General features: G+C 42.6%; 1 protein-coding gene across 1 annotated transcript in view; it reads left to right on the forward strand.

The window, feature by feature from the left end:
- Positions 1 to 26,720, forward strand: part of LOC118401013 (spondin-1-like) — a 127,255-nt gene that overhangs the window by 23,699 nt on the left and 76,836 nt on the right. The window contains exons 4-6 of the mRNA XM_052474762.1: positions 23,241 to 23,314; positions 23,665 to 23,787; positions 25,743 to 25,891. Of these exons, the coding sequence (XP_052330722.1) occupies positions 23,241 to 23,314; positions 23,665 to 23,787; positions 25,743 to 25,891 (346 nt within the window). The remainder of the gene's footprint in view (positions 1 to 23,240; positions 23,315 to 23,664; positions 23,788 to 25,742; positions 25,892 to 26,720) is intronic.

Here is a 26,720-nt window from a genome sequence, read left to right on the forward strand (position 1 = left end):
TGCCTATAGTTAAGTGTCAAAAGAAAGCCCTCAGCACTGACACTGAGGCCTTCATAGCTGGCTACATTTCTGAGGCGTTAGCCAAGCAACAGAACTCTTTTGAAGCTATGTTACAATGGGTGTTAGCTCAACAAAAAAAACATCAAGCGACTTGAGCGGCTGTTGAAACACTTACAATTGACATTGAGAGTGGTTGACAACCTGCCTACTAAAGTGGACAATCAGCAAGGTGGAATTAGGGAAAGCAAACAGAAAATCAACAACTGTTCTTCACAACTGAAGATGATGCAGCTCAAGATGGCTGAAATGGAGGACCGTTCAGGTTGCTCAAATTTAAGATTCATTTATTTAAAATATGGAGAAGAGACTGACGATCCCATTGAATTTCTACAGGGAATGATCTCTAAATGGATCCCATCCATATCTCACAAGGTTGCGATAGAAAGAGCCCACTGACCTGGGACTGGTAATACTACCAACAGACCAAGGACGCTTATCTTCAAGGTCCTCTGGTACAATGACCACCAAGCCGTTCTACAAGGAGCCAGGGCAACAGAGCTCATTCACCATGCCGGCAAGGTGGTTTTTCCCTGACTACAGCACCTACACCTCCCAACGCACCAAAGCCTTCAACGATCTCCAGAGCAAACTCCGACTGAGGGGCATCCAGCCATTCCTCTCTTATCCAGCTACGCACCGGACCACACAGGGGAAAGCACCTGTCAATCACCACAGCACAAGATGCAGAGGTGTTTGTGGCATCACTGGGAGAGGGCAACCACGAGCACCGCAGTGAGCACCATGCCGCTGGTCCTGTTGTGAGGAGTAAGACTCAACAACGGGGCCATGCAAACACCGGGGAACCTATGGATTAAATTAACTGGTCAAGAGAATTTATCCGCACCTTCAAGGAACTTTGAGGAACATTTGATCTAATTGCTTCTGATCATTTTGAACTTTAGCAACATAGCACCAGCAAGCTAGCATACTAGCTATCCAGCTAGCTGGGTGATTGGGACAGTGATGTTACAGCTAATGTTAGCAGCTAAGTCATCACAACTGTTAGCTAGCTAACTAATTCTCTTCAGTAGTGTCCAGTATAACTTACATGTTGTTGCAAGTTAACCTAGATTCTACAAACAAAAAGTTTTATTTTACAACTAAGTTACGTTCACAACTTTCTGTGTTAGCAAGCTACCACTAGACAGTTATCTAGCTAACCTAGCCAGCAGCTAGCTAGCTTGTTTTACGTTGCGATGACAACTGCATAGCTAGAGTCAGCTAAGTCAGCTATCAACATCACCACTGAATTATTTAGATATCCATGTTTGTGCTACATTTAGGCTTAATTGTTCAGTCATTTGAGCATTTCTTGCCTTTCTCATATCTCCTTTGCGTCAGTTAATGCAAAAATATTTAGGAAATGGAGGGATATGGGGAGGGTTTTAGACACTGCAGTTGAAACCACTGCGTTCAGTCATGGGTCTAACATTGAGGGGAGAGGGAGAACTGTTGTGTCCTAACCTGTCAGGGAGTGGAGGGATTATTTGTTTCAATTGCTTTGATACATTTTGTAGGGTTATTAGGGTGGGATGGCAATCTGAAGGGTTTTGTAATTTGACATGTAATTTTATCCAACAATGGATATGTTTACAGTTTTTCCTGGAATATCTGGTTTACAGTTATTTAGTTGGCAACTGAATAGTGATTCTATAGCTATCATAAATTACACCCCCCCCCGCCTTTATCAATCAAACTGGAATTCAGATCAATGTAGTGATAATTTCCTGTAATCTGAGGGGTCCTAATGAGCCAAATAAGCAAATGAAATGTCTTGACGTTGCTCTATTGCAAGAGACACATCTTTTAAAGGGTGATTGATGTCTGTAGACTTCAAAACAAATACTACAAACTGGTAGCTGCTTCATTTTTCACATCGAAATCTAAAGAGGTGCTTATTCTACATAAACACAATTTACCCCTTAAAATTGAAAAAGGTGGAAATTATAAACAGGACAGATTTTTATAGTTTCATACAGAATGTTCCACTCTGTTATGGAAGGAAAAAAAGCATTTGTATCTATTTATGCTCCTAACTCATATGACAAAAATGTTCTCCCTTCTGGAACCAGAAGCTTGCTCAATTTATCTGATTCTAAGCTTATTATTAGAACTGACATGGATGACATTATTGATTTGGGGAACAGTGGGTTAACTGCCTTGCTCAGTGGCAGAATGACATATTTTTACCTTGTCAATCCAGCAACCTTTTGGTCAGCCCCCTGCACCTCTCTGATTCAGAGGGGTTGCGTTAAATGCGGCACAACACATTTCAGGTGAATACATTCAGTTTGTCAACTGACTACTGTAGGTTTCCCTTTCCCTGATTCTAAGTTAGATAGATCTGGACCTTTTCATAGCTCATCACGAGTGAATGCTTCCAAACAATTTCCAACCAATTTCTTAAAGATCTTAATCTTAATGACTGTTGGCGATTTCAGAATCCCACAACTAAGGACTATACATGCTTTTCTGCTAGATTTAAGACTTTCTCGAGAATTGACTATGCTTTAACATTTGCTGATATTGCATGTTACATGGAATTTATTAAAACATTAACGGCCATTCTATCTGATCATAATCCCATTCTTTGTCGATTTTCAAATCTTCCCAATGAAAAGCGTGGACTGAGATGGATATCTAATAATACTTTACATACATAACTGCTTGAATTTAAAATACTTTTTTGAAATAAATGATCTCTTAGTGTAGGACTCAATTACTCCCGAGTTGCGCAGTGGTCTAAACTACAGCATCTGTGCTAGAGGCATCACTACAGACCCTGGTTTGATTCCAGGCTGTATCACAACCGGATGTGATTGGGAGTTCCATAGGGCGTCGCACAATTGGCCCAGCGTTGCCCGGGTTAGCATTTGGCCGGGGTAGGCCGTCATTATAAATAAGAATTTGTTCTCAACTGACTTGCCTAGTTAAATAAATAAAATTATGGTATGGTTAACTGCAAAAGGTTTCATAAAAGGTAACACTAGAACTTTTTCCTCTAATTAACAGAAATTAAGAGTTCAGAAGATCAGTGAATTTGAAAATAATTGTAAAATGCTGGAATACTTGCTTAAAGACAACTATTCAACAGAGAGAAATTGAGCTAAAAGCAAGTAGACTGGAACTTAATGACCTGTTGCAATGTAGAACAGAATTCATTTCTGCAGAGGGTGCGACAAATATAACATTTTCAAGGGAGTAGGTCTAGCCAGCTACTGCCACTGTAGCTTAAACATGCTGAAACAAGATCATCAGAAATAAATATCTGATCCACAGAAATAAATGCAACTTTTAGAGCATATTATTTGGATTTATACAGTTCCTCACATAGCTTTGATACTTCTGCTTGTCGGCAGTTCTTGGATAACTTCATGTTGCCCAAACTTTCTCAGGAAGGAACCTGTCACTTTATGTGAGCTGAAAGCTGTTCTTTTAAATATGAAGAAAGCGAAAGCGCCTGGTTTTGATGGAATACCTCCTTAACTCATTCTCAATTTTTGGGATGAGTGCAGCTATTATATCCCTAATCCCTAAGAAAGGAAAAGACCTCACAGATTGTTGTAATTATCGGCCAATCAGTTTAATCGTAACAGAACATGAAGATGTATGCCAAAGTTCTAACCATGCGCTTAGAGAAAGTTATGAACAAGCTCATGCATCCTGACCTAACAGGGTTTATTAAAAGTTCAATATAATCGAAAATGTAATCTACGTAACCCCCAAAAGTAGTTATTTGTCATGAGGGCCATTAACAATAACTAGTAATGCTGCATACTCAAAGGTTAAAATATTACCTTTCTTGTAAAAATAGTATGATATGAAGAAAATGATATGAAGAAAATCTGAAATATTTATTATGTATTATGAATAAGGCTTGAAATTACTTACAGTATATGCTTTCTAAATGTAGTAACAGATAACTATAAGATTTCACCTTCCTTATAACTGTAAAATGCAAATATTTGTATGTTTATTTTCTAGAAGTCTCTCTTGATCAAAAGAGTCTACCCCCATCACTGTGAACGTCTCACAGAGCTCTTGATTTCACATCGTACGTCATACAGGCTCAGAAAATATACCGGTACTAGAACCACGCAGATCCCCTAAACAGGGGACTTTACATCTTAGAGGTTCTTCCAGCAGCCGATAACATGCACTGCCTGTTTCATGTGATTGCTGATGCTTCTAACCTGGATACCCCATATGTGTTATCATTAGATGCAGAAAAGACCTTTGACTGCTTAGAGTGGGAATATTTATGGCTTGTTCTTGAACATTTTAGTATTGGGGCTAGATTTATACATATGATCCACACTATGTATGTGAATCTTTCTTCTATTGTATCTACTGGCACTACCCTTTATGTATTACAATGGTTCTTCCTGTAAAAGTTGCCCTGCAGCACATCTTGCGGGCTGCTGCAGAATTCTATAGCACGTTATTTATTTGTCAGCCATTGTTACCATTAATGCTAGTTAGTGCTAGTTTGACCACAAGAGGGCATCTTTGGGAAGCATTTGATAGCCTTCAATATTGGCTGTACTAGAGAATTTAAAACCTTTTTTGTAAGAACATAGTATATGGGATTGATTTTAAGAAATTTAGCTTTTTATTTTAGTGTTTCTATTCCAAGAAAAGCGAAAAAGAAACCCCTCAGGGTTTCCATTAGGAAAATATGGCACTGTACAACGTGACGGGTCGGGTGTAGGCTACAGAACTACGAGCATAACATTTCCACACCCTAATTGTCGTCTGAAGAAATACCCAAACTGAGATTCAGTGAAAATTAAAATCTCACTGATTTATCAAGACCAGTCCCCATGCTTGTCTCAGAGCAGCACGAAGCAGTGCTGAAATACTGTAGTTGACCACAGTGGGGAGGCTATTTCTTCAAATCCTATTGCTTCTAACTTCAATATGGTTTTTAAATAAATAAGACCTACACCACTTTTAACAGCACATTACTCAACACCAGTGAGACTCATGTCATCTACGCTAGGCCTACAGTATATCTAAAAATATTTTTTCAATGACTTGACTCTGCCAATAATTTGATTTAGAGGATTGGAGGATTCTAAATTAATTTCTAAAGGGCATTTTTCATTAGGGAAAATCTGATCTGTGAGAATATCTAAGGGACTTTTATATAATTCTAAATTAATAATAATAATAACCGCTTTGTTTAAAAAATAATGATATTTTGGAGATGATTTTGTTTTCAAATAACCTAATGTGAACGAGAAAAAGGGTGAGACACTCTTACTAATTTGTAAATACAGCCAGTTTATTATTAAGAATGATTTATTTCTGTTTTTAGAGGGAGATAAACCAAAAGCCCACCATCACCTCATGGGTCTCCCCGTCGCGGATGGCATGGGTATCGAACCAGCATCTGTAGCAATGCAGTTTGCACTGCTGCACCACTCGGGAGGCCCCATCCACAAAGTTTAATGCTGATCAATTGCCTTGCACAAAGAATCAAAATACAGCGAGGTGTTGGCAAGAGTCTATTGTCCTGCTAATAGTCCATAATGGGCTATTATGATATGTGGTGTCCAGGTCAGGATAACCAAAACATTTCTTTATTAAAGCCTATCAGAAAGAATGTTATTTTGATCTGAAGCCATGAATGAGTAAGTCACTCAGCTTTATTTAGGTGCCGTGGCTATATGACTGCTCCATCAACTTGATTATTTAGCAGACATCACTAGCTTATATTCAGTCAACACATATCTTAAGAATGTAATATAATTGAACATTTTTGTTTCTCTTAGAATAAAACCCTAGCGTTAATACCGTTTTAGGAAGTAATACTGATGAGTAGAAACAAAAATATAAGTGTGTTTTTCCAGGTGTGCATGTGCAGGACAGAGGAAAAGTAATTCTTACACTATTGTTCTAAATTCAGTCACCTTCTTCATCCTCATCATTCAGTTAATTGAAATTCAATTTTGAAGTTAGCACAATTATCAGTTTATATTTGGTTTATGTCGCCCATGTATTGTCAGTTGGAGACACGTTAGCGCCTTGGGACCCAAAAGCGTAATCCGTGCTCTAACTCCCCCTGGGGTTGTCTGGAGCAATGAAGCAGTGACGCAGGGTACCGTACGAAACCACAAGTCCCGCTGCATAATCTCAAAACTTTTAGTTGAGCGACCACTGTACCATATCACACTATGTGCAGGAAGAAAAGGTCCAAAAAGACAAGATGGTCTGGTATGCCCACTTCTTTGCAAGCTAGTGTCTCAATTATTAAAATGAATGTCCTTCCTCATATCAATTTTATATGTTCGATGTTACCACTGCCTCCTCCTATAGTCAAATTAAGGCCAACAGTCTATCTCATAAAGAAGTTCCTTTGGGGGAGGGGGGGCACAGATTAAATACGCAACACTACAGAGAACAAAAGCATTAGGTGGACTTGCAGTTCCACATTTCTAATTTTACCACCTATCATTCCAAAGGAATTTCCTGAAGACCTGGTTAAACTCAGAGATGTCAGCTCCTTGGCTTACTATAGAAGAATCAATCATTTATCCGCTTAGATTAGAATATTTATTTTCTCTATTGACTCCTAAAAATGTTGCATTATTGTTTGGACCTATTACTCAGCATATGAGTAAATGTGTGGAAAGCTACAGAGAAACATGAGTTTTAATCTTAAATGGCATTCATACTCTCCAATATGGCATAATAAAGAATTCTCAGAATGTAAGAAACCATTTACAGTGCATTCGGAAAGTATTCAGATCCCTTGATTCTTTTCCCACATTTTGTTACGTTACAGCCTTATATTAAAATGGATGAAAAAAACAAACATTTATATCCATCTACACACAATAGCCCATAATGACGAAGCAAAAAAGGTTTTTAGGCATTTTTGTAAATGTATTACAAATAAAAAAACAGACATATAACATAAGTATTCAGACCCTTTACTCAGTACTTTGTTGATGCACCATTGTTAGTGATAACAGCCTCAAGTCTTCTTGGGTTTGACGCTACAAGCTTAGCTCACCTGTATTTCAGGAGTTTCTCGCATTCTCTGTAGATCCTCTCAAGCTATAAGGTCTTCAATGCCAAAATAACATGCAAAACAGGCAACCCCAACTGCCCTGAATAACGAGTTACCACTTGTCGCTGCACAGCTATTTTTAGGTCTCTCCAGAGATGTTAGATCAGGTTCAAGTCCGGGCTCTGGCTGGGCCACTCAAGGACATTGAGACTTGCCCCAAAGCCACTCCTGCGTTGTCTTTGCTGTGTGCTTAGGGTCGTTGTCCTGATGGAAGGTGAACCTTCGCCCGAGTCTGAGGTCCAGAGCGCTCTGGAGAAGGTTTTCCCTCAATCCTGACTAGTCTCACAGTCCCCGCCACTGAAAAACATCCCCACAGCATGATGCTGCCACCACCATGCTTCACCATAGGGATGATGCCAGGTTTTATCCAGACGTGATGCTTGGCATTCAGGCCAAAGAGTTGTTTCTCATGGTCTGAGAGTCCTTTAGGAGCCTTTTGGCAAACTCCAAGTTGTCTGTCATGTGCCTTTTACTGAGGAGTGGCCTCCGTCTGGCCACTCTACCATAAAGGCCTGATTGGTGGAGTGCTGCAGAGATGGTTGTTCTTCCATCTCCACAGAGGAACTCTGGAGCTGTGTCAGAGTGACCATCTCATACTTGGTCACCTCCCTGACCAAGGCCATTCTCCCCCGATTGCTCAGTTTGGCTGGGCAGCCAGCTCTAGGAAGAGTCTTGGTGGTTCCAAACTTCTTCCATTTAAGATTGAAGGAGGCCAGTGTGGTCTTGGGGACCTTCAATGCTGCAGAAATGTTTTGGTATCCTTCCCCAGATCTGTGCCTCAACATAATCCGGTCTCGACAATTCCTTCGACCTCATGGCATGGTTTTTGCTCTGACATGCATTGTCATATGCTGGACCTTATATAGACAGGTTTGTGCCTTTCCACATCATGTTCAGTCAATTGAATTTACCACAGGTGGACTACCAAGTTGTAGAAACATCTAAAGGACGATCAATTTAAACAGGATGCACCCAAGCTCAATCTCAAGTCTCATAGCTAAGGGTCTGAATACTTATGAAATTAAGGTATTTCTGTGTTTTTATTTTTAATACATTTGCTAAAACCTGTTTTCGCCCTGTCATTATGCGGAGTTGTGTGTAGATTGATGAGGACAAACATGTATTTAATACATTTTAGAATAAGGCAGTAACGTAACAAAATGTGGGAAAAGTCAAGGGCTCTGAATACCTTCCGAATGCACTGTATATCAGATTCTTGGTCTAAAGTTATTTATACTTTCAAAGACATATTCAATGTGAATGGACTCCTCAGTTTCTAGGACATTCGCCAGTGTTTTAATGTCCCAGGTTCATCATTTTGTGTTTACCTTCAACACCACCTATATATTCAAGCCTATGGGGTCCTCTGTGGAGCAGAATTACCAGATTTACCGGTACACACATTGGTCAAACTTCAAACAAACAGATGATCCTCACAATAAGTTGTTTCTTATGTCTATAGTCAATTAATTCTAGCAGCACAAAAACAATGAATTATATCCACTGTATGGGAAAAATATTTGACACTTTCTGACAGACAGACAAATTGGGAGACAGTATGGGAAAATATATTTTGATCATCTAAAACCCCAATCACCGATTGACTCTATGTCCTTATGACTGCTAGAAGGTACCTATTTTATGCCAGGATATACCCATGCCCTCCAGTACTTTTCTCAAGGTGTCTAATGGTGTCTAATGGTGTCTAATGGACGGGAGAGCACATTGTCAGATGTTTTCACCCAGCGACAATGTTCGTTTTCTCCAGAGTTCAGTAAAGTCAGTGCACAAAGCAATACCACGAAAAATTGTAATTTTCTCGGACAAATGTCAAAAATAGAGGCCAACGAAGGTAAGGGGAGAGAGAGACAGCGTGTATGTATGAGTCTGAATGTGAGTATTTGCGAGTTGAGTAGATTGGGTATTGAGGTCGATTGAGAGAACGGGTTGGGAATTGTTGAGCTGCCACTGACAGCCAGGCAAAGAGCAAAAAGGAGCCTCTTGGACGAGACACTCCGCGGATGAAGAAGGAACTCAAGCCAGCCAGAGATAGATTTACTTTGGTAAACTTCAAGTAATGAAGTGCAGAGTTGAGAGAGACCCGTGATCTTTACACCAGCAAAAACAACATAGTTTGCACTACACAACAAGGAAGTTACTCAACCATAAATAAATAGGTTATTAGTAGGTTACAATGTACTAGTCACAGACAAACGACTTGACATGCTGCCATCTTGGATTTGCCGCATCAGTCTGGTTTTAGACCCCACCATCTTCCTCTTGAGCTTTCCGGATCTCGTTGTTGGTCTCAGCCTGCAGCAGCATTTCAGTCTTTTCTCCAACGGGACAGAATTGGATGTTCAAGGAAGCCGCCCAAGAGGACTCATTCTCTGCCACCCTACTCCCCTGCCAAATGGCTGAGATTGTCTCCTGTGACAATTCCTTGTCAACCACCTACAAATGCCCCTCCAGAGTCACAGGCAGTCGTGACAGTGTCTTCATCAGCATTCGTTTGTCCTGGCCTATACTTTGTTAAATAAAATTTCTGCTAGCTCTCCCACCCATCTGTGCCCATTGGCATTCAGTTTAGCAGTGCTCATAACATAAATCAATGGGTTATTCAAATCAAATAAAATGTATTTATATAGCCCTTCTTACATCAACTGATATATCAAAGTGCTGTACAGAAACCCAGCCTAAAACTCCAAACAGTAAGCAATGCAGGTGTAGAAGGACGGTGGCTAGGAAAAACTCCCTAGAAAGGCCAAAACCTAGGAAGAAACCTAGAGAGGAACCAGGCTATGAGGGGTGGCCTCTTCTGGCTGTGCCGGGTGGAGATTATAACAGAACATGGCCAAGATGTTCAAATGTTCATAAATGACCAGCATGGTCAAATAATAATAATCAGAGTGGTTGTCGAGGGTGCAACAAGTCGGCACCTCAGGAGTAAATGTCAGTTGGCTTTTCATAGTCAATCATTGAGAGTATCTCTACTGCTCCTGCTGTCTCTAGAGAGTTGAAAACAGCAGGTCTGGGACGCGTCAGGGTTCCATAGCCGCAGGCAGAACAGTTGAAACTGGAGCAGCAGCATGGCCAGGTGGACTCGGGACAGCAAGGAGTCATCATGCCAGGTAGTCCTGAGGCATGGTCCTAGGGCTCAGGTCCTCCGAGAGAGAGAAAGAAAGAAAGAAAGAGAGAATTAGAGAGAGCATGCTTAAATTCACACAGGACCCTGAATAAGACAGGAGAAATACTACAGATATAACAGACTGACCCTAGCCCCCGACACATAAACAACTGCAGCATACATACTGGAGACTGAGACAGGAGGGGTCAGGAGACACTGTGGCCCCATCCGATGATACCCCGTCCCCCGGACATGGCCAAACAGGCAGGATATAACCCCACCCACTTTGCCAAAGCACAGCCCCCACACCACTAGAGGGATATCTTCAACCACCAACTTACCATCCTGAGACAAGGCCGGGGATGGGGTTAAAACATTATCCAAACGTTTCGCAGGCAGCCCATTTTAAAGCCAAAAACTCATGCTTTCTTGAATGCAAGTGATAGTCTTTCTCTGCTGTGGTGAGAGTTCTTGAGCCATAGCCTATCACTCATAACGTCCCTTCCTGCTCTTGGTAGAACACAGCTCCCAAACCTTCACCTGACGCATCTGTGTGAAGGACAAATGGAAGTTCAAATTCTGAAATGGTAATTGGTGGGCTGCTGATTAGGTCTATGAGCCGCTTTATGGTTTGTAGATGTTCGGCTGTCCAGTTCACCAGTGCTGTTGATGGGAGTTGGCCTATGTCTGAATGTTTGTTTCTTTTGGATTTCTTCTTGAAAGCTGGGAGTGGCAGGTCACCTGTTTTTGGTGGTTTTGGAGCAGTTCATACAACGCTTTGGCAATTCTGGAAAAGTCCTGGATGTATAATCTCTCGTAACCCACAAAACCCAATAGCTACAAACCTGTTGGATGCATTTGCAGTTTGCTTTCCTTGTGTTTCAGATTATTTTGTGCCCAATATAAGTTTTGGTAAATAATGTATTGTGTCATTTTGGAGTCACTTTTATTGTAAATAAGAATAAAATATGTTTCCAAATACTTCTACATTAATATGGATGCTACCATGATTACAGGTAATCCCGAATAAATATAATAATTAGAGAAAGTTAGAGGATGAAAGATCATCCCCCCAAGACATGCTAATTTATTGGTTGGAACCCTGTGGTCCTAGACACCTCCTTAATTTCATTTGACTGTCTCTCCTTTTGTGTTTTCTCTCCGCCATTAACCATTGCATCAATATTATCTTTCAAGTTAAACGGTATTGAGAAGCCTTGATCCTCTGATTTCCATCAATGCAGAGAAGCTTAACCGTATGTTGATATACTCAAACAGTTCATCACAGTCATTTGTCTGTGGAATGCTGTGTCCCTTTCAACTGAAGGTGCCACTGCTCACATCTTCCAGTTCATTTAACTGTGGTATTTTTATCTTCTTCTTCCCAAACAAGTGTCTTATGTGCAGAAACTATTGTGGACAATTACTTGAAACTTCACATCGTAGGTCTACACGTAGACGAGTTCTGTCCTGCTGTTGATCGCTGTGCTGAAGTTGTAGCAGGCTGGTTGTCTCCTCATTCCACTGTAGCAATCCCGGATGAGCCCCCACAATGTCTGGAGCCTGAAATGAATTGACAGGAAAGCAGAATCTGATGTAGTGTCTTTTACTGCATCAGCTTCATGAGTTTTCCATACAGATTCATTTCATAGGGTTCAACAATTCATTAGAACAAATAACACAACATGGCAAAGAGCTAACTGAATAAATAGACAAACTGGAATACAGGTATATAGGCTAGCTAGCCATAAAGAAAACAACTTAAGTTGCAATGGTAGCTAGGAACCTAAAAGATTTGCTGAATGTAGCAACAAACTCCAAAATACAGATCTGCCAACTCTCACACAGTGGTGATTTTAGCATGTACATCTTGGTGGGGAAAACTCAATAATGTTTTTAGATGCATGCCAGCAAAGCCACTACACAGCACTAAACAATACTGTAATGAAACAGCAGGGAGCAGGGAGCAGGTCTCGAACCCTCGACCTTTGAGCCCGAGTTCCGGCGCGCTATCGAGTCCATTTCCGCGCTTATAAACCCAGGGTCGTTACACTACTCCCTCCTTTCAAAGAGCGCGTCCTCGCGACTCTGCGTCTTACAGGAACGCGCTCATCGGCCAATCCCACTTCCGACACCAATGTAATGAAACAGCAGGGAGCAGGTCTCGAGTCCTCGACCTTCGAGCCCGAGGTCCGCACGCCATCGACTGTGCCGCAAAGCATGCTCGTGCTGCAGAGTCGATTTCCGCGCTTATAAACCCAGGGTTGTTACAATACATTAATTGCACTATAACGGTGACAAACAGTGCACACAAACTGTTAGGGCCTACATAAAGCTGTCCCAACAGCAAAGTTTTTTTTTTTTTTTTTGCACCATGGAAAAAATAGTTACCACTGCTTCACCCGGCTATCAGCGGAGACTTGTCTGACAGAGAAACAGTTCATTCAGCATCATTTACTGCATTTAAAAAAACATAGCTGATATGGCTGACTTGCTTAAAACAAATGTGTTCTCTACTGACAATTGAGATGTACAAACTATGGAATAAGGGGAGGACGAGCTGATAAGAGTCAATCCGTAATTTCGATGAAGACATTAATAAGCGAGCTAGGACAGACTTAGTAAATATAAATATTTGTTGAGTACTTGTATAATGTACAGCAACAGAATTCAGAACATGGGCCATTCTTACAGTATTCTCCCTCTACACCAAGTCAGAACCGTAGGATAAATAAACAAGGCATATAAGCACACAATGAAAGCTCTTACAATATTTGATGATGACATTTCTCTACAACAGCCTATAGGCTAAATGTACACCACCAAGCCAGAACAGTAGGCTAATTTATGAGGGAAAATTATTAAGGTGAGGCACATGGGCAACTAACGGCTTGCTTCACAACATACATTTAGTATTACTTTCCTAACTAAAGTATACATATCTTCCTGGCATATTATGTCATGTATGCAGTAGCATACAACACATTTTTGGACTCTTTTCTGTGCTCACTTGAACAGGAAGAACTGAGCTAGGCTGAAAAACCTGCATTTTTTGGAACTGCCTTACTCAAGAAAGCAAAAAAGAGACCATGATTGTATGCAGCTTTATTAACTGAATGATAATTTTGTACATTTTTTTTACAATGTTTGCAAACTAATATGTGACACGTATAAATGCCAAAATAACATGCAAACATGGGATTTTTTATATTTTTTACTCTAAACAGGTGGGGCTCAAAACAGGTAGGGCTCTGCCTCACCTTCCCTGAATGACGGGTCGCCACTGCTTTCATGCATTGGCTGTGAGACACGTACTTTACCCTCATCTCACGCTCACATGCCACACTTCATGCATTAAAAAGTACTGCTTTTTGGCCTCCCGAGTGGCGCAGTGGTCTAAGGCACTGCATCGCACTACAGCCTGGGGTTCGATCCATGACTGGAAGTCCCATAGGATGGCGCACAATTGGCCCAGTGTCGTCTGGGTTAGGGGAGGGTTTGGCAGGCGGGGCTTTACATGGCTCATCGCTGTCGAGCGACTTCTTGTGGCGGACCGGGCTACTGCAGGCTGTCTTTGATCGTCAGTTGAGAGGTGTTTCCTCCGACACATTGGTACAGCTGGTTTCCGGGTTAAGCGGGCGGGTGTTAAGAAGCAGGGCTTGGTCATGTTGGTCAGCGCATGACTCAAACTTCACATCTCCCGAGCCTGTTGGGGAGTTGCAGTGACGAGACAAGTTCGGAATCACGAAATTGGGGAGAAAAAGGTGGTTTAAAAAAGTACTGCTCTTATTTTTCTAATTAGTCCAATTGTATAGTCAGTGCGTTAACTTTTCAACTGTATCTCCAGTTTCAACTGTGCCTCACGAGTATTCTTTGGGATAGGGGGCAACTTCTTTGGGATAGGGGCGGTATTTTGACGTCCGTATGAAAAGCGTGTCCAAAGTAAACTGCCTGCTACTCAGGCCCAGAAGCTAAGATATGCATATTATTAGTATATTTGGATAGAAAACACGCAAAAGTTTCTAAAACTGTTTGAATCATGTCCGTGAGTATAACAGAACTTATTTGGCAACCCCAGAGGACAAACCATTCAGAATTTTGTTTTTTTGAGGTCAATCTCTTTTCAATGGATTTTCATTGGGATTCCAGATTTCCAAGCGACTTTTATGCAGTTTCTGTCACTTCCACTGGATGTCAACAGTCTTTAGAAATTGGTTGAGGTTTTTTCTTTGAGAAATGAATAAGTAGCACTGTTCAGAACGAGGGTAGAGGGAAGTCGAATCTTTGTTAGAGGCGTGTGACCTGAAAACTCGCTACACTTTGTTTTCCTCCGGTATTGAACACCTAAAGTTGTATTAGGAAAGTAGTTTGAAATGTTTGGACAAGGCTTACAGGTAACTTATGAGATATTTTGTAGTCATGTTGCGCTAGTTGGAACCAGTGTTTTTCTGGATCAAACGCGCCAAATAAATGGACATTTTGGATAAATATCGATGGAATTAATCGAACAAAAGGACCATTTGTGATGGTTATGGGACATATTGGAGTGCCAACAGAAGAAGCTCGTCAAAGGTAAGGCATGAATTATATCTTTATTTCTGCGTTTTGTGTCGTGCCTGGAGGGTTGAAATATGATGGTCTGTGTTTGTTTTCTGGGGTGCTGTCCTCCGATAATAGCATTGTTTGCTTTCTCCGTAAAGCCTTTTTGAAATCTGACATGTTGGCTGGATTCACAACAACTGCAGCTCCAATTTGGTGTTTTGCATGTGTGATTTCATGAAAGTTTAATTTTTCGAGTAATTTAGTTGAATTTGGCACTCTGCATTTTCACTGGATTTTGGCCAGGTGGGACGTTAATGTCCTACCTATCCCAGAGAGGTTTTAAACATGTATCTCTCATATAGAATAAGGAATCACGTCAGCTCTATTTGTGGTATCTCTATCTGCAACTTTCGAGAATATTTTCATACTGAACATGGCCATGTCCTGCCACAGAACTGTGAACCACGGCACATTGAAGCAAATTATTTGTCTAGGTATGTAAGGGATCAATAGGATTGGATGCGCTTTTTAAAGAAACAGCCCTCAAGGTTAGAGTGGAGCAGACGCAGCTGAATGGAGAGAGAGAATGTTCTTCTCTGAGTTTATAAAACTGTAGAAAGAGCAGAATGGTAGCACTGTTGTCTTGTATAATGTTGTCAACAAATTAGGTTGCTGTTACTCCCGTCCCAAATGCAGAATGTTGCCTTTTGACATCGTGCTAAAGTCGATTTAATCCACACTTGAATTAGCCTGGTCCCCGCATTTCGTGTTTGGCATTGAACCTAAACTATAGGGGGCTGTGACAACGAAAATGCAACAGACAGTCCTACAGTGGGGTTTGAAATGATTGACACCCTTGATAAAAATGAGGAAAAATTACTCTATATATAATAATTTATTCAAATACTGAGCTACTGTATATTGTATGCTAACAGCGAAAGAAAGTAATATATTTCTGAAAAAGGTAGGGGTCAAAATGTATAGCTCTGATTTCAATACCTCACCTTCCGAGGATAATGGCACTGAGCCTTTTTGTAATATATTTTATAAATCGGAGAACACATTGGGAGGGATCTTAGACAATTCCTCCATACAGAATCCTTCCAGATCCTTAATATAATTTGTTTGCGCTTATGGACTGCCCTCTTCAGTTCAAACCACAGTTAACCATTTTATTCAGTCAACTTCGGCAACATACTATGAGGAGTCGCACTCTCACGACTTCGGTTGAAAAACTACAATCCCTCCCGACAAGGCCAATAAAATCTACTCCCCGCTATAAGCCCAGGTGATAAGCGTGAGTCTCGGATTCATTCCTTTAATTATTCCGCTCTTCACCTCGGTGTGAACAGGAATGAACGATTCACTCTACTAAAACAAACAATTACATAACAAGACGTCTTATGTTGCGGCAACTAAACTGTCCCATTGTGGTGGAATGACTAAGCCAGGTTTGGTGTCGAGATCATGCCCCCATTCATGCAGACATCTTTCTCTGAAAGATACTCACAATCTCTGTGTAGTTTGTCTCGGCTTGGAGCATGATCAGGCGGCCCTTGCTCGAATCTGTTTGTATGCACATTGCCACGTACTGTGTACAACCTCCCCTCGATCCCTGGTAGCGTTATTGAGGAATCTTGCAATTAACAATGGCAACATTCCGTTCCCAGTTGCCGATACTTGGCTGGGACTGAGGTGCAGGAAGCGGAGATGGATTGGGTGATTGGAGCAAATGTCTTGTCTGTGTGGGTATGCGATGGCTGCCTGCACCCAACCTGGCTCCTGTGCACTCTGTTGCCGGTTATAGGAGGCTACTTGAAGAGAGAGGGCGGCCAGGTTCGTTAGGTACTGACCCTGGGAGGAGAGGCAAGCACCGCTTGACACTCTTCCCAGACTTGTTGATGAAGGGTCCGGTCCCACCTCGATGATCCGGCCCTACATGAAGTTTTCGAGACCAGGCTAGCTAAACCAATGCTACATAGCGTGCTAGCCAGGTTGGCTAACTCTCTGAGGTGAGCTAGCTATTACTAGCTATTTCTGCATCCCCACGGTAGAGTTGCTGGGGTAGCTCTCTTGTTTAGTATTATATGTATCTTTAAGTTGCTCGGCAGGGCCGACGTAGATCTTTGCGCAACGTGAAAAACATGGTGCCATCTATTTTTCTGAATGAGGTACCTGAGTGCCCCGCTGGGAACAGATGCTCTGGCGTACCAGTGGCCTCGAACACTCCTTTACGTGATTCCGCCAGTGGTTCTTATTCAGCCCATATTGAATTGGGTGTGCTGGGAGGGCTTACCATTGATTCTTGTGGCTCCCCGTTGGCCCAGGTAGCCTTGGTTTGTGGTGATCATCAACCTTTTAAGCGGGGACCCGTGGAAACTCCCACTGCGCCCACATGGGACTTGGCACTGGTTTTGGAAGCAATGTATGTGGCCCCCTTTGATCCTCGGGAGTCGATGGATCTGAAGATCCTCTCTTACAGAACCTCCCTGCTCATGGCTTTGGCCTCAACTAAATGTGTTGGGGACTTCTGTACACTCTTCCTGTACTCTAAGGTGATGTTGCGTCCAAAAGTGGCCTTTGCACCGAAAGTCATGGCTACATTCTACAGGTCCTTGGCTTTTTGAGCTATTCGGTTTTGTGACCAACTTTTTGTCTCATCCAGGTCGCGGCAGTGTGCTCTCTAAGCAGCGTCTCTCCCACTGGAGTGTAAAAGGTATGCCTCTGTCATATAGCAGCAAGGAGCAAAGGTTACCTAGCGGTGTACGCACCCACTCCACTAGGGGTCTGGCATCATCTTGGGTGTTGTTTAAAGGGTTGAATGTAGGAGATGTTTGTGCTGCGGCGAGTTGGGCCTCACCACACACTTTTGTGAGGTTTTATCGCTTGGATGTCACTGCTCCCAGTGTAACACACAGTGTAGGGGGAAGGGGGAAGTCACTAGGCAACACATCGTGTGCATAATGCCCAGGCTGCTTCATCTGGTGGGGTCAGGTCTGGGTGGTCTTCCATTGTCCAGTTCATTTAGTACCCATTGGGGTTGGCTTGGCACGTGATTATATTTCCCCATAGCATGTGTACCGAAGTTGACTGACAAAGGGAAAGTAACGTTATGACTATAACTAATGTCCTTCTGGACGGTTCTCCTATTTCAACAGAAGAACTCTGGAGCTCTGTCAGAGTGACCATCGGGTTCCTGGTCACCTCCCTTACCAAGGCCCTTCTCCCCCGTTTTCTCAGTTTGGCCACGTTGACAGCTCTAGGAAGAATCTTGGTGGTTCTAAACTTCTTCCATTTAAGAATGATGGAGGCCACGGTGTTCTTGGGTACCCTCAATGCTTCATAAAATTTTGGGCACCCTTCCCCAGATCTGTGCCTGTCTCAGAGCTCTACGGACAATTTCTTCGACCTCATTGCTTGTTTTTTTGCTCTGGCATTCTCTGTCAACTGTGGGACCTTATATAGACAGGTGTGTGTCTTTCCAAATTGAATTTACCACAGGTGGACTCCAAGTTGTAGAAACATTTCAAGGATGATCAATGAAAACAGGATGTACCTGAGCTAATAGCATAGCAAAGGGTCTGAATATTTATGTAAATAAGTTATTACTGTTTTAAATATGTAATCAATTTGGTAACATTTCTAAAAACCTGTTCGCTTCGTCATTATGGGGTATTGTGTGTAGATTGAGGGAAAAAATATTATTTTATCAATTTTAGAATAAGGCTGTAACGTAACAATGTGGAAACACACACACACACACACACACACACACACACACACACACACACACACACACACACACACACACACACACACACACACACACACACAGTGTGTATACTTTCCGAATGCACTGTGTGTGTGTGTGTGTGTGTGTTTATTTATTTATTGGTCATAGGCCTAAGCCATGTCAAAATAGGTAGAATTGCAGGAAATTAGCTTTAAAACTGTAACATTTTCCTGGGGGAGGACCCCCAAACCTCACATCTAGGGGTTGTGTCAGGGTGCAATGATTTTCAAGATGGAAAACCTCACTCCAAGCTTTCTTTGAAAGTTGGCAGCCAAGAAAATAGCACTTACATATGAAATTGCATTTGGCTATGAGTTTCATAACCTGTTAGATATGCTATGAACTCGTTATCAATAAGCCTCTTAACTCTAAACATGTTATACAGGCTAAAAACGAAAAATGTACTGTCACAACAGCTAGTGAGCTAGCAGTCCGAATGCCCTTTAGCTGACCAATTCAACATTAGCTGACGAATTCTTGAGTGAACAACACATTTTGTAAGGATCAACAGTTCATCACTGTTTTGACTATATCTTCAAAAGTTTATGTCTTCGTTAACATATCATTTGTGGGGGATACTTGCTGGTACAGACCTAAAATGAATTGGCAGGAAAAGCACGATCAGATTTAGTGTCTTTTTATTGCATTGGCTTCATGAGTTGTGAAGCCAGGCGGCTAGGCGTTGCCTCAGTGGATTCCTAGAGTAGCTGTGCTACCCACGCACACACAAACTTGCATGATTAGCATAAAGGGAGAACACTCAGCCTAAACCTAATAATTCTCAAAAACGGTTGAAATTGGGTGTTAAATAACTATTTCCATGGCATATTGCTTGCTCACCTGAAAGCTCTTTCTTATGTTAAGAAATGTGAAATTGAGGTGAGATCGAATTGGTGCATGAATACTGAACAATTAAGCTCTGCTGTATAGATATTTAAGCAATATTTTTCCCTAACACATCCTGCCTCTCCATCCCCTGCCCTGTATTTACCCTGCAAATAGTGCTTAGCTTCACTGACTTAGTGCTAGATGTAACTCACTCATCTCTGCCGAGCTTTCTGAAGCTATATCCACAATAGTTACTTCTAATATATCTTCCCGTCCCATACGACAGATGGCTTATTGCAGTCCTGGTATTATTCCAATAAATGTTGCACTGAGAAACATCTGCTATGCAAATCCCGCCGTATTGCTGTCACTTTGTCTTTGCCTGTCAAAGCAGAGATACAGCTCTCTACCTCGTACCGGAGCGTCGGGCTGCCTGCCAGACAAAGGCCACGAAACACAGCTGCCAACTCTATCCACTGAACATCAAATAGAACTCAAATTACTGCTAGGAGAGGATCCAATTCTTCTCCCACTGAATCTCATAAAGGATATCACATTTAACAGCTGAGATCCCAAAACAATGCTCCTCCTTCTACACTACAGAGTCCTGTCATTAGTGCTAGTTTATCTGGTATACAGAAATGTCAACGGCTATTATGTCATAGGGCACGGCATATAAAGCCCTTAGAGGTTTGACCTGAATAGTGTCTTACGAGTTGACGAAGAAGAAAGGCAGACTCTCTCTTTGAGGGTGAGGTTAAAAAACAGTGTTTGAGAGTCAGATGAAGAAGAACGAGAGATGAAGGTCTACATGGAGCTTCCGCTCTCTATAGCCACCCTCTCCCCAGTGACAGAGAGATTGCAGGCGGGCAGCAGCACCGGAGACATGCGGAGCCAGGGCCCACAGGCCTGTGTGTGTGGGACCACAACTAAAGGATCCTAAACACTCCCGCAGGAACTAATGTTGTAGACAGAAGTCCAGCCCAAACCCTTGACGTGAAGAACATAACCATGGAGAGAGCCATGGAAGTCAGGGATGTACACTGCTCAAAAAAATAAAGGGAACACTTAAACAACACAATGTAACTCCAAGTCAATCACACTTCTGTGAAATCAAACTGTCCACTTAGGAAGCAACACTGATTGACAATAAATTCCACATGCTGTTGTGCAAATGGAATAGACAACAGGTGAAAATTATAGGCAATTAGCAAGACACCCCCAATAAAGGAGTGGTTCTGCAGGTGGTGACAACAGACCACTTCTCAGTTCATATGCTTCCTGGCTTATGTTTTGGTCACTTTTGAATGCTGGCGGTGCTTTCACTCTAGTGGTAGCATGAGACGGAGTCTACGACCCACACAAGTGGCTCAGGTAGTGCAGATCATCCAGGATGGAACATCAATGCGAGCTGTGGCAAGAAGGTTTGCTGTGTCTGTCAGCGTAGTGTCCAGAGCATGGAGGCGCTACCAGGAGACAGGCCAGTACATCAGGAGACGTGGAGGAGGCCGTAGGAGGGCAACAACCCAGCAGCAGGATCGCTACCTCCGCCTTTGTGCAAGGAGGAGCAGGAGGAGCACTGCCAGAGCCCTGCAAAATGACCTCCAGCAGGCCACAAATGTGCATGTGTCTGCTCAAACGGTCAGAAACAGACTCCATGAGGGTGGTATGAGGGCCCGACGTCCACAGGTGGGGGTTGTGCTTACAGCCCAACACCTTGCCGGACGTTTGGCATTTTCCAGAGAACACCAAGATTGGCAAATTTGCCACTGGCACCCTGTGCTCCTCACAGATGAAAGCAGGTTCACACTGAGCACGTGACAGACGTGACAGAGTCTGGAGACGCCGTGGAGAACGTTCTGCTACCTGCAACATCCTCCAGCAAGGGTCAGTCATGGTGTGGGGTGGCATTTCTTTGGGGGGCCGCACAGCCCTCCATGTGCTCGCCAGAGGTAGCCTGACTGCCATTACGTACCGAGATGAGATCCTCAGACCCCTTGTGAGACCATATGCTGGTGCGGTTGGCCCTGGATTCCTCCTAATGCAAGACAATGCTGGACCTCATGTGGCTGGAGTGTGTCAGCAGTTCCTGCAAGAGGAAGGCATTGATGCTATGGACTGGCCCGCCATTTCCCCAGACCTGAATCCAATTGAGCACATCTGGGACATCATGGTTCGCTCCATCCACCAACGCCACGTTGCACCACAGACTGTCCAGGAGTTGGCGGATGCTTTAGTCCAGGTCTGGGAGGAGATCCCTCAGGAGACCATCCGCCACCTCATCAGGAGCATGCCCAGGCGTTGTAGGGAGGTCATACAGGCACGTGGAGGCCACACACACTACTGAGCCTCATTTTGACTTGTTTTAAGGACATTACATAAAAGTTGGACCAGACTGTAGTGTGGTTTTCCACTTTAATTATGAGTGTGAATCCAAATCCAGACCTCCATGGGTTGATACATTTGATTTCCATTGATAATTTTTGTGTGATTTTGGTATCAGCACATTCAACTATGTAAAGAAAAAGTAATTAATAAGAATATTTAATTCATTCAGATCTAGGATGTGTTATTTTAGTGTTCCCTTTATTTTTTTGAGCAGTGTATTAACCAAAGATTACCCAACTGCAACCCACTGATGCCAGCAAATGTTAAGATATTTACATTGGGTGAAAGTCATTAACTTGATGCACCTGTACCACATTTTATTCATTTATTTTACCTTTATTTAACTAGGCAAGTCGGTTAAGAACAAATTCTTATTTTCAATGACAGCCTAAGAACAGTGGGTTAACTGCGTTGTTCAGGGGCAGAATGACAGCTTTTTACCTTGTCAGCTTGGGGATTCGATCTTGCAAACTTTCGGTGACTAGTCCAACACTCTAACCACTAGGCTACCTGCCACCCCATTTTAAAGTGAAATGATAGTGAAAATGATGTATTATAACATGCAAAGTCCCCGCTGAGCTCCATACAATGTAACTGTGGCCTTTTGAACAGCTGTATGGCTGAGGATATACATCTGTTGCGGAGAAAAGTTTGGGCTTGAGTTTGTCTGTTTGGAGAAACAGTGTCGTGGCCTCAGATCCTGTGGTTTGATGAGACGATCACAATTTTATCTTTTACCCCCCAAAAGGTTTTTGTCTACCGAGAATAGTCTCTCCTGGGAGACGAGCTGTACGTAGAATGTATGCACACATGACCTGTAAGTCGCTTTGGATAAAAGCGTCTGCTAAATGGCATATATTATTATTATTATTATTATTAGCTGTAGAGAGTGTGAGACAGAGTAGTCATACAGTATCTGTCAAGAGTTTTGATGGACTGTCCTGAGGATCAGCCTCAGTCTGGCTCTCTGCACATTGATATTCTGCTGAGGTTGATGGGGAGCAGGTCTGGCAGTGCCTCTGGCGTGCACTCTGACGGGGGGGGGGGATTTTACCACCTCTCCTCAGAGGAAACAGACAGTCAGTGCCTCTTGCACTCCTCACGTAACCTTGTAAAACCATCCGGAAGTCTTGCAAGCTTACATTCTTTTTCGCTACAGCGCATCGGTAATCAGCCTGGTAATTTCGAGGCTCCTCCTCGTGTGTGTGTGTGTGTGTGTGTGTGTGTGTGTGTGTGTGTGTGTGTGTGTGTGTGTGTGTGTGTGTGTGTGTGTGTGTGTGTGTGTGTGTGTGTGTGTGTGTGTGTGTGTGTGTGTGTGTGTGTGTGTGTGTGTGCGCGCCCCTGGGAGTTGTGAGCTAACATGAGCGCTGTATTGCATTGTGTTGTCAGTGAATAGAAGGAATGCTATTCTTTCTCCTCTGCAGGGCCAGCATTGTGCAGAAGAGGATCATTTACTTCCAGGATGAAGGTTCCCTCACTGTCAGACTGTGTGAGAAAGGTACAGCATATCTGTCCTATACGAATATTACTTCTCACTGGAACAGCCCAATGCTTTTATATGATCTGTTACTGTAGTAGATTATAATGGAGATATTGAATGTAGTCATATTCAAAAATTATTTTCGGTCAAGCAAGATCACCATTCTTAACTTCACTTTGTGTGTGTGTGCGTGGGGGGGTTGAGGGGTTGTGTGTGTGTGTGTGTGTGTGTGTGTGTGTGTGTGTGTGTGTGTGTGTGTGTGTGTGTGTGTGTGTGTGTGTGTGTGTGTGTGTGTGTGTGTGTGTGTGTGTGTGTGTGTGTGTGTGTGTGTGTGTGTGTGGCTGGGTGGGTGGGTGTGTGTGTTTCAGAGGCTGTGTTTGGAGAGACCACAGAGAAGCCCCCTCTGGAATGCTGTGCCTGTGGGACGGCCAAGTACAGAGTCACCTTCTATGGGAACTGGTCGGAGAAAATTCACCCTAAAGACTACCCCAGTAAGTTCTTCACTGCAGTCATGTACTGTATGTACACCCACGCACATTGCACATTGCTGTACAACTTCCCACCTGTTGCTCAACTGTCCGTTTGCTCTGGAGTGTGAAAGGATCTGCACCGTTTATAGTCATTAAGCAAGACGTGGTTTTGGAAGAAAAACAAAAAGATTACATTTTACCCTGGACATATTTAGACTGTCTATTGACTAGAGTTACATACTGCACGAAAGAACAGCACACTGTAGTTTAGAGCAGTGGTTCCCAACCTTTTTGGAACCGTGGCACACCTTGATGGAATATTAAATTCCGTAGCACACCTAAAATGTCCCTTCTAATTTATTTAGTGGTAATGACCTCATCTGATCCATACTGCAAATCATCTATTGTCTGTGACTTTTTTTAAAGGTTTGTTATAGTTTCATGGTGGTTAATTTGTGTGTACCCTTTTAAGAGCTTCCTGTCAATTTGAGCCAGAAAGAAAAACATGTAGCTCTGATAAAATAGGTCTTTTAGTTTTGAACGGTTTGGCCTAAAGATGAGCCAATTCCTTCTGCATTGTAAAGGTGCAACCACAGACGGAAAGCCATGCTCTGTTTAGTTATATGGCAGAGGCTGTAGTATAGCTAGTATAGCTAAACTCAGAGTAATGCTAAGCCCAAATGACTAATCAGATGTGCCTGTTCTAATCGTTTTCACAGACAAAGTAAAATCATACAAATGAGTTTGCTCGTGATGGGCACCCCTCAAAATGATACAAACATAACAACAGCCTGAGCGCACTGGACTTGAAACAACGATACAGATCGTAATCATGTGCCATTTAATGTTTTATCAGACCGGCACTGCATTCCACGGGTCATGTTTATAACAGTTAAAAAAACAAGATTAGGAAGGTTTTGCTGGACCCCCGAGAGTTCCTCACTAGAAACCAGTTTGGAACCACTGGTTTAGAGGATTTCTCTCAAATGATTTGTGTGTTGTTGGGATTTAAACAAATACTTTTCAGTAAGCCTGAGTCAGTAAAACAGTATGATATTGGAGAGCTGTTATGATACAGTCTCCTCTTTGGGAGCTGATGATCCGAACCACACACATATTCCCTGCAGTCAGTGTTATGTAGTCACAGCTTACAAAGGGAATCGCCATAAATAATTTGAGATGGGAAGAGGCTCTTTTGGCAGGAAACAAGAAACAAGTTTGGTACATTAAAGCACATCACATGGATTCTCTATAGGCCTGATGGGCTTAAAGAGATGAACTGTATAGTTTCCCTTTCCCTCCAGCTTGATATATAATCTTTCACGGAGGGAAGCGTATCATGGAAAAACGTAATTACATTCAAGGGTTTCTGAGGGGAGTGTTGAGTGGCCAAAGTAAAAACAATGATATATACAAATTGGTTGGTGTGTGTGTGTGTGTTGTCTGACCGGGTCTATTCCAGCCTCAACTCTTTCAGTAATGATGAGGGCTCCACCAGTGGAAGTGCGGACCTGTCACAGTATATCTAACAGTAGCCTTCCAGCCACATGCATGGCTAATGAACACTGTCTCCACCACTCTGCTGTTAGCCTCACACGCCCAGCAGACACAGTTAAAGCCAGGAGCAATCTGTCAGCCGCTACACCTACACATGTAGGAACTTAATTTTGCTACAGTTTGCTACAGCAGGAAAATAGGCCTGCAGCAACAGAACATGTGAATTATTATGTGGATTCTAATTCATCCACATTTTTGTAAGGGGTTGGTAGATTTTTCATAAGGGAAAATCAAGTCTTAAATTTCAAAGTGGAAATTGCAAACTTCAGTAGCCTTTTTTAAACCTCAAATGCACTACGAGTTTAACATGTCCTGCATTGCAGGAACGTTCTCCTGTAACATGGTGATCAAATTAAGATCCTACATCTGTACACAGACACACGCAGGCGACTTTGTTTCTCTGTCACCCCCCTATGCAGGACGCGCCAATCATTGGTCAGCCCTCATCGGGGCGTCCCACTCCAGGAGCTATGTCCTGTGGGAGTACGGTGGCTTCGCCAGCGAAGGGGTGAAACAGGTGGCAGAGCTGGGGTCTCCAGTTAAGATGGAGGAGGAGATAAGACAGAAGGTAGGTCCTAAAGAAACATCATGGGTTCCGAACTGTTCATGTTTGCCGATCTGCTATATCTGATCTTCAGACAAAAAGTGGCTTGGATCGGACTTTCTGATGTCTTAATGTGCCTGTCTCCGCTTCTGAAACAGCATGTCAAAGGTTGATCAGTTAGTGGCAGGACCTCTCTGGCATATTAATGAATCACACAAGTTTGTATATTGGCTGATCTGCACCGCTCTGCTATTTAGTGCTAATTCCCTGCTCTCGGGTGACATGGCAACAATAGTGTTGAGGCCAGGGACAGATGAGATGCAGAGGGGCATCATGGGATGGCTGTGGAGGAGCGGTGGCATGACTAATGGAGGGAGAGGTGAGAAAGGATGGCCGCCTCACAGAGAATCTTAAAGGTCACACAGGAAAGGCTCATAACCCATGTGATCTTTTCTTTTCCACAGTGCTGTGAGGGCCGACTATTAATGGGAATGTTGACAAGTGTCAGATGGAAGATAGTGTTCTGTTTGACTTCCTGTCACAAGCAAATATGATTGGTTGTCAGATTCTGGAGGTGGGCCACAATCACCAATTTCCGCGTTCAAATTTTCTGTTTATAATTCAATCTGTTGTTGTAAAATTAATTACTGTGATATCAATCAAGGTTGAATTAAACCTATAGGAATGTGCTCAATATACATATATTACTGATTGAAATTGGTAATAAAATAGGGATAGAATACACAGGAAACAAATTAGTTAATGGTCCATATAACGAGCAGTCTTTAGGTCGTGTTATGACTTTGTTTTTGGATGTGGATGTGGCAGTGACAAGTGTTCTCAAGTCCATAGA

This window comes from Oncorhynchus keta, chromosome 22 (assembly GCF_023373465.1).
Source record: "Oncorhynchus keta strain PuntledgeMale-10-30-2019 chromosome 22, Oket_V2, whole genome shotgun sequence".
NCBI classification, from domain to species: domain Eukaryota; kingdom Metazoa; phylum Chordata; class Actinopteri; order Salmoniformes; family Salmonidae; genus Oncorhynchus; species Oncorhynchus keta.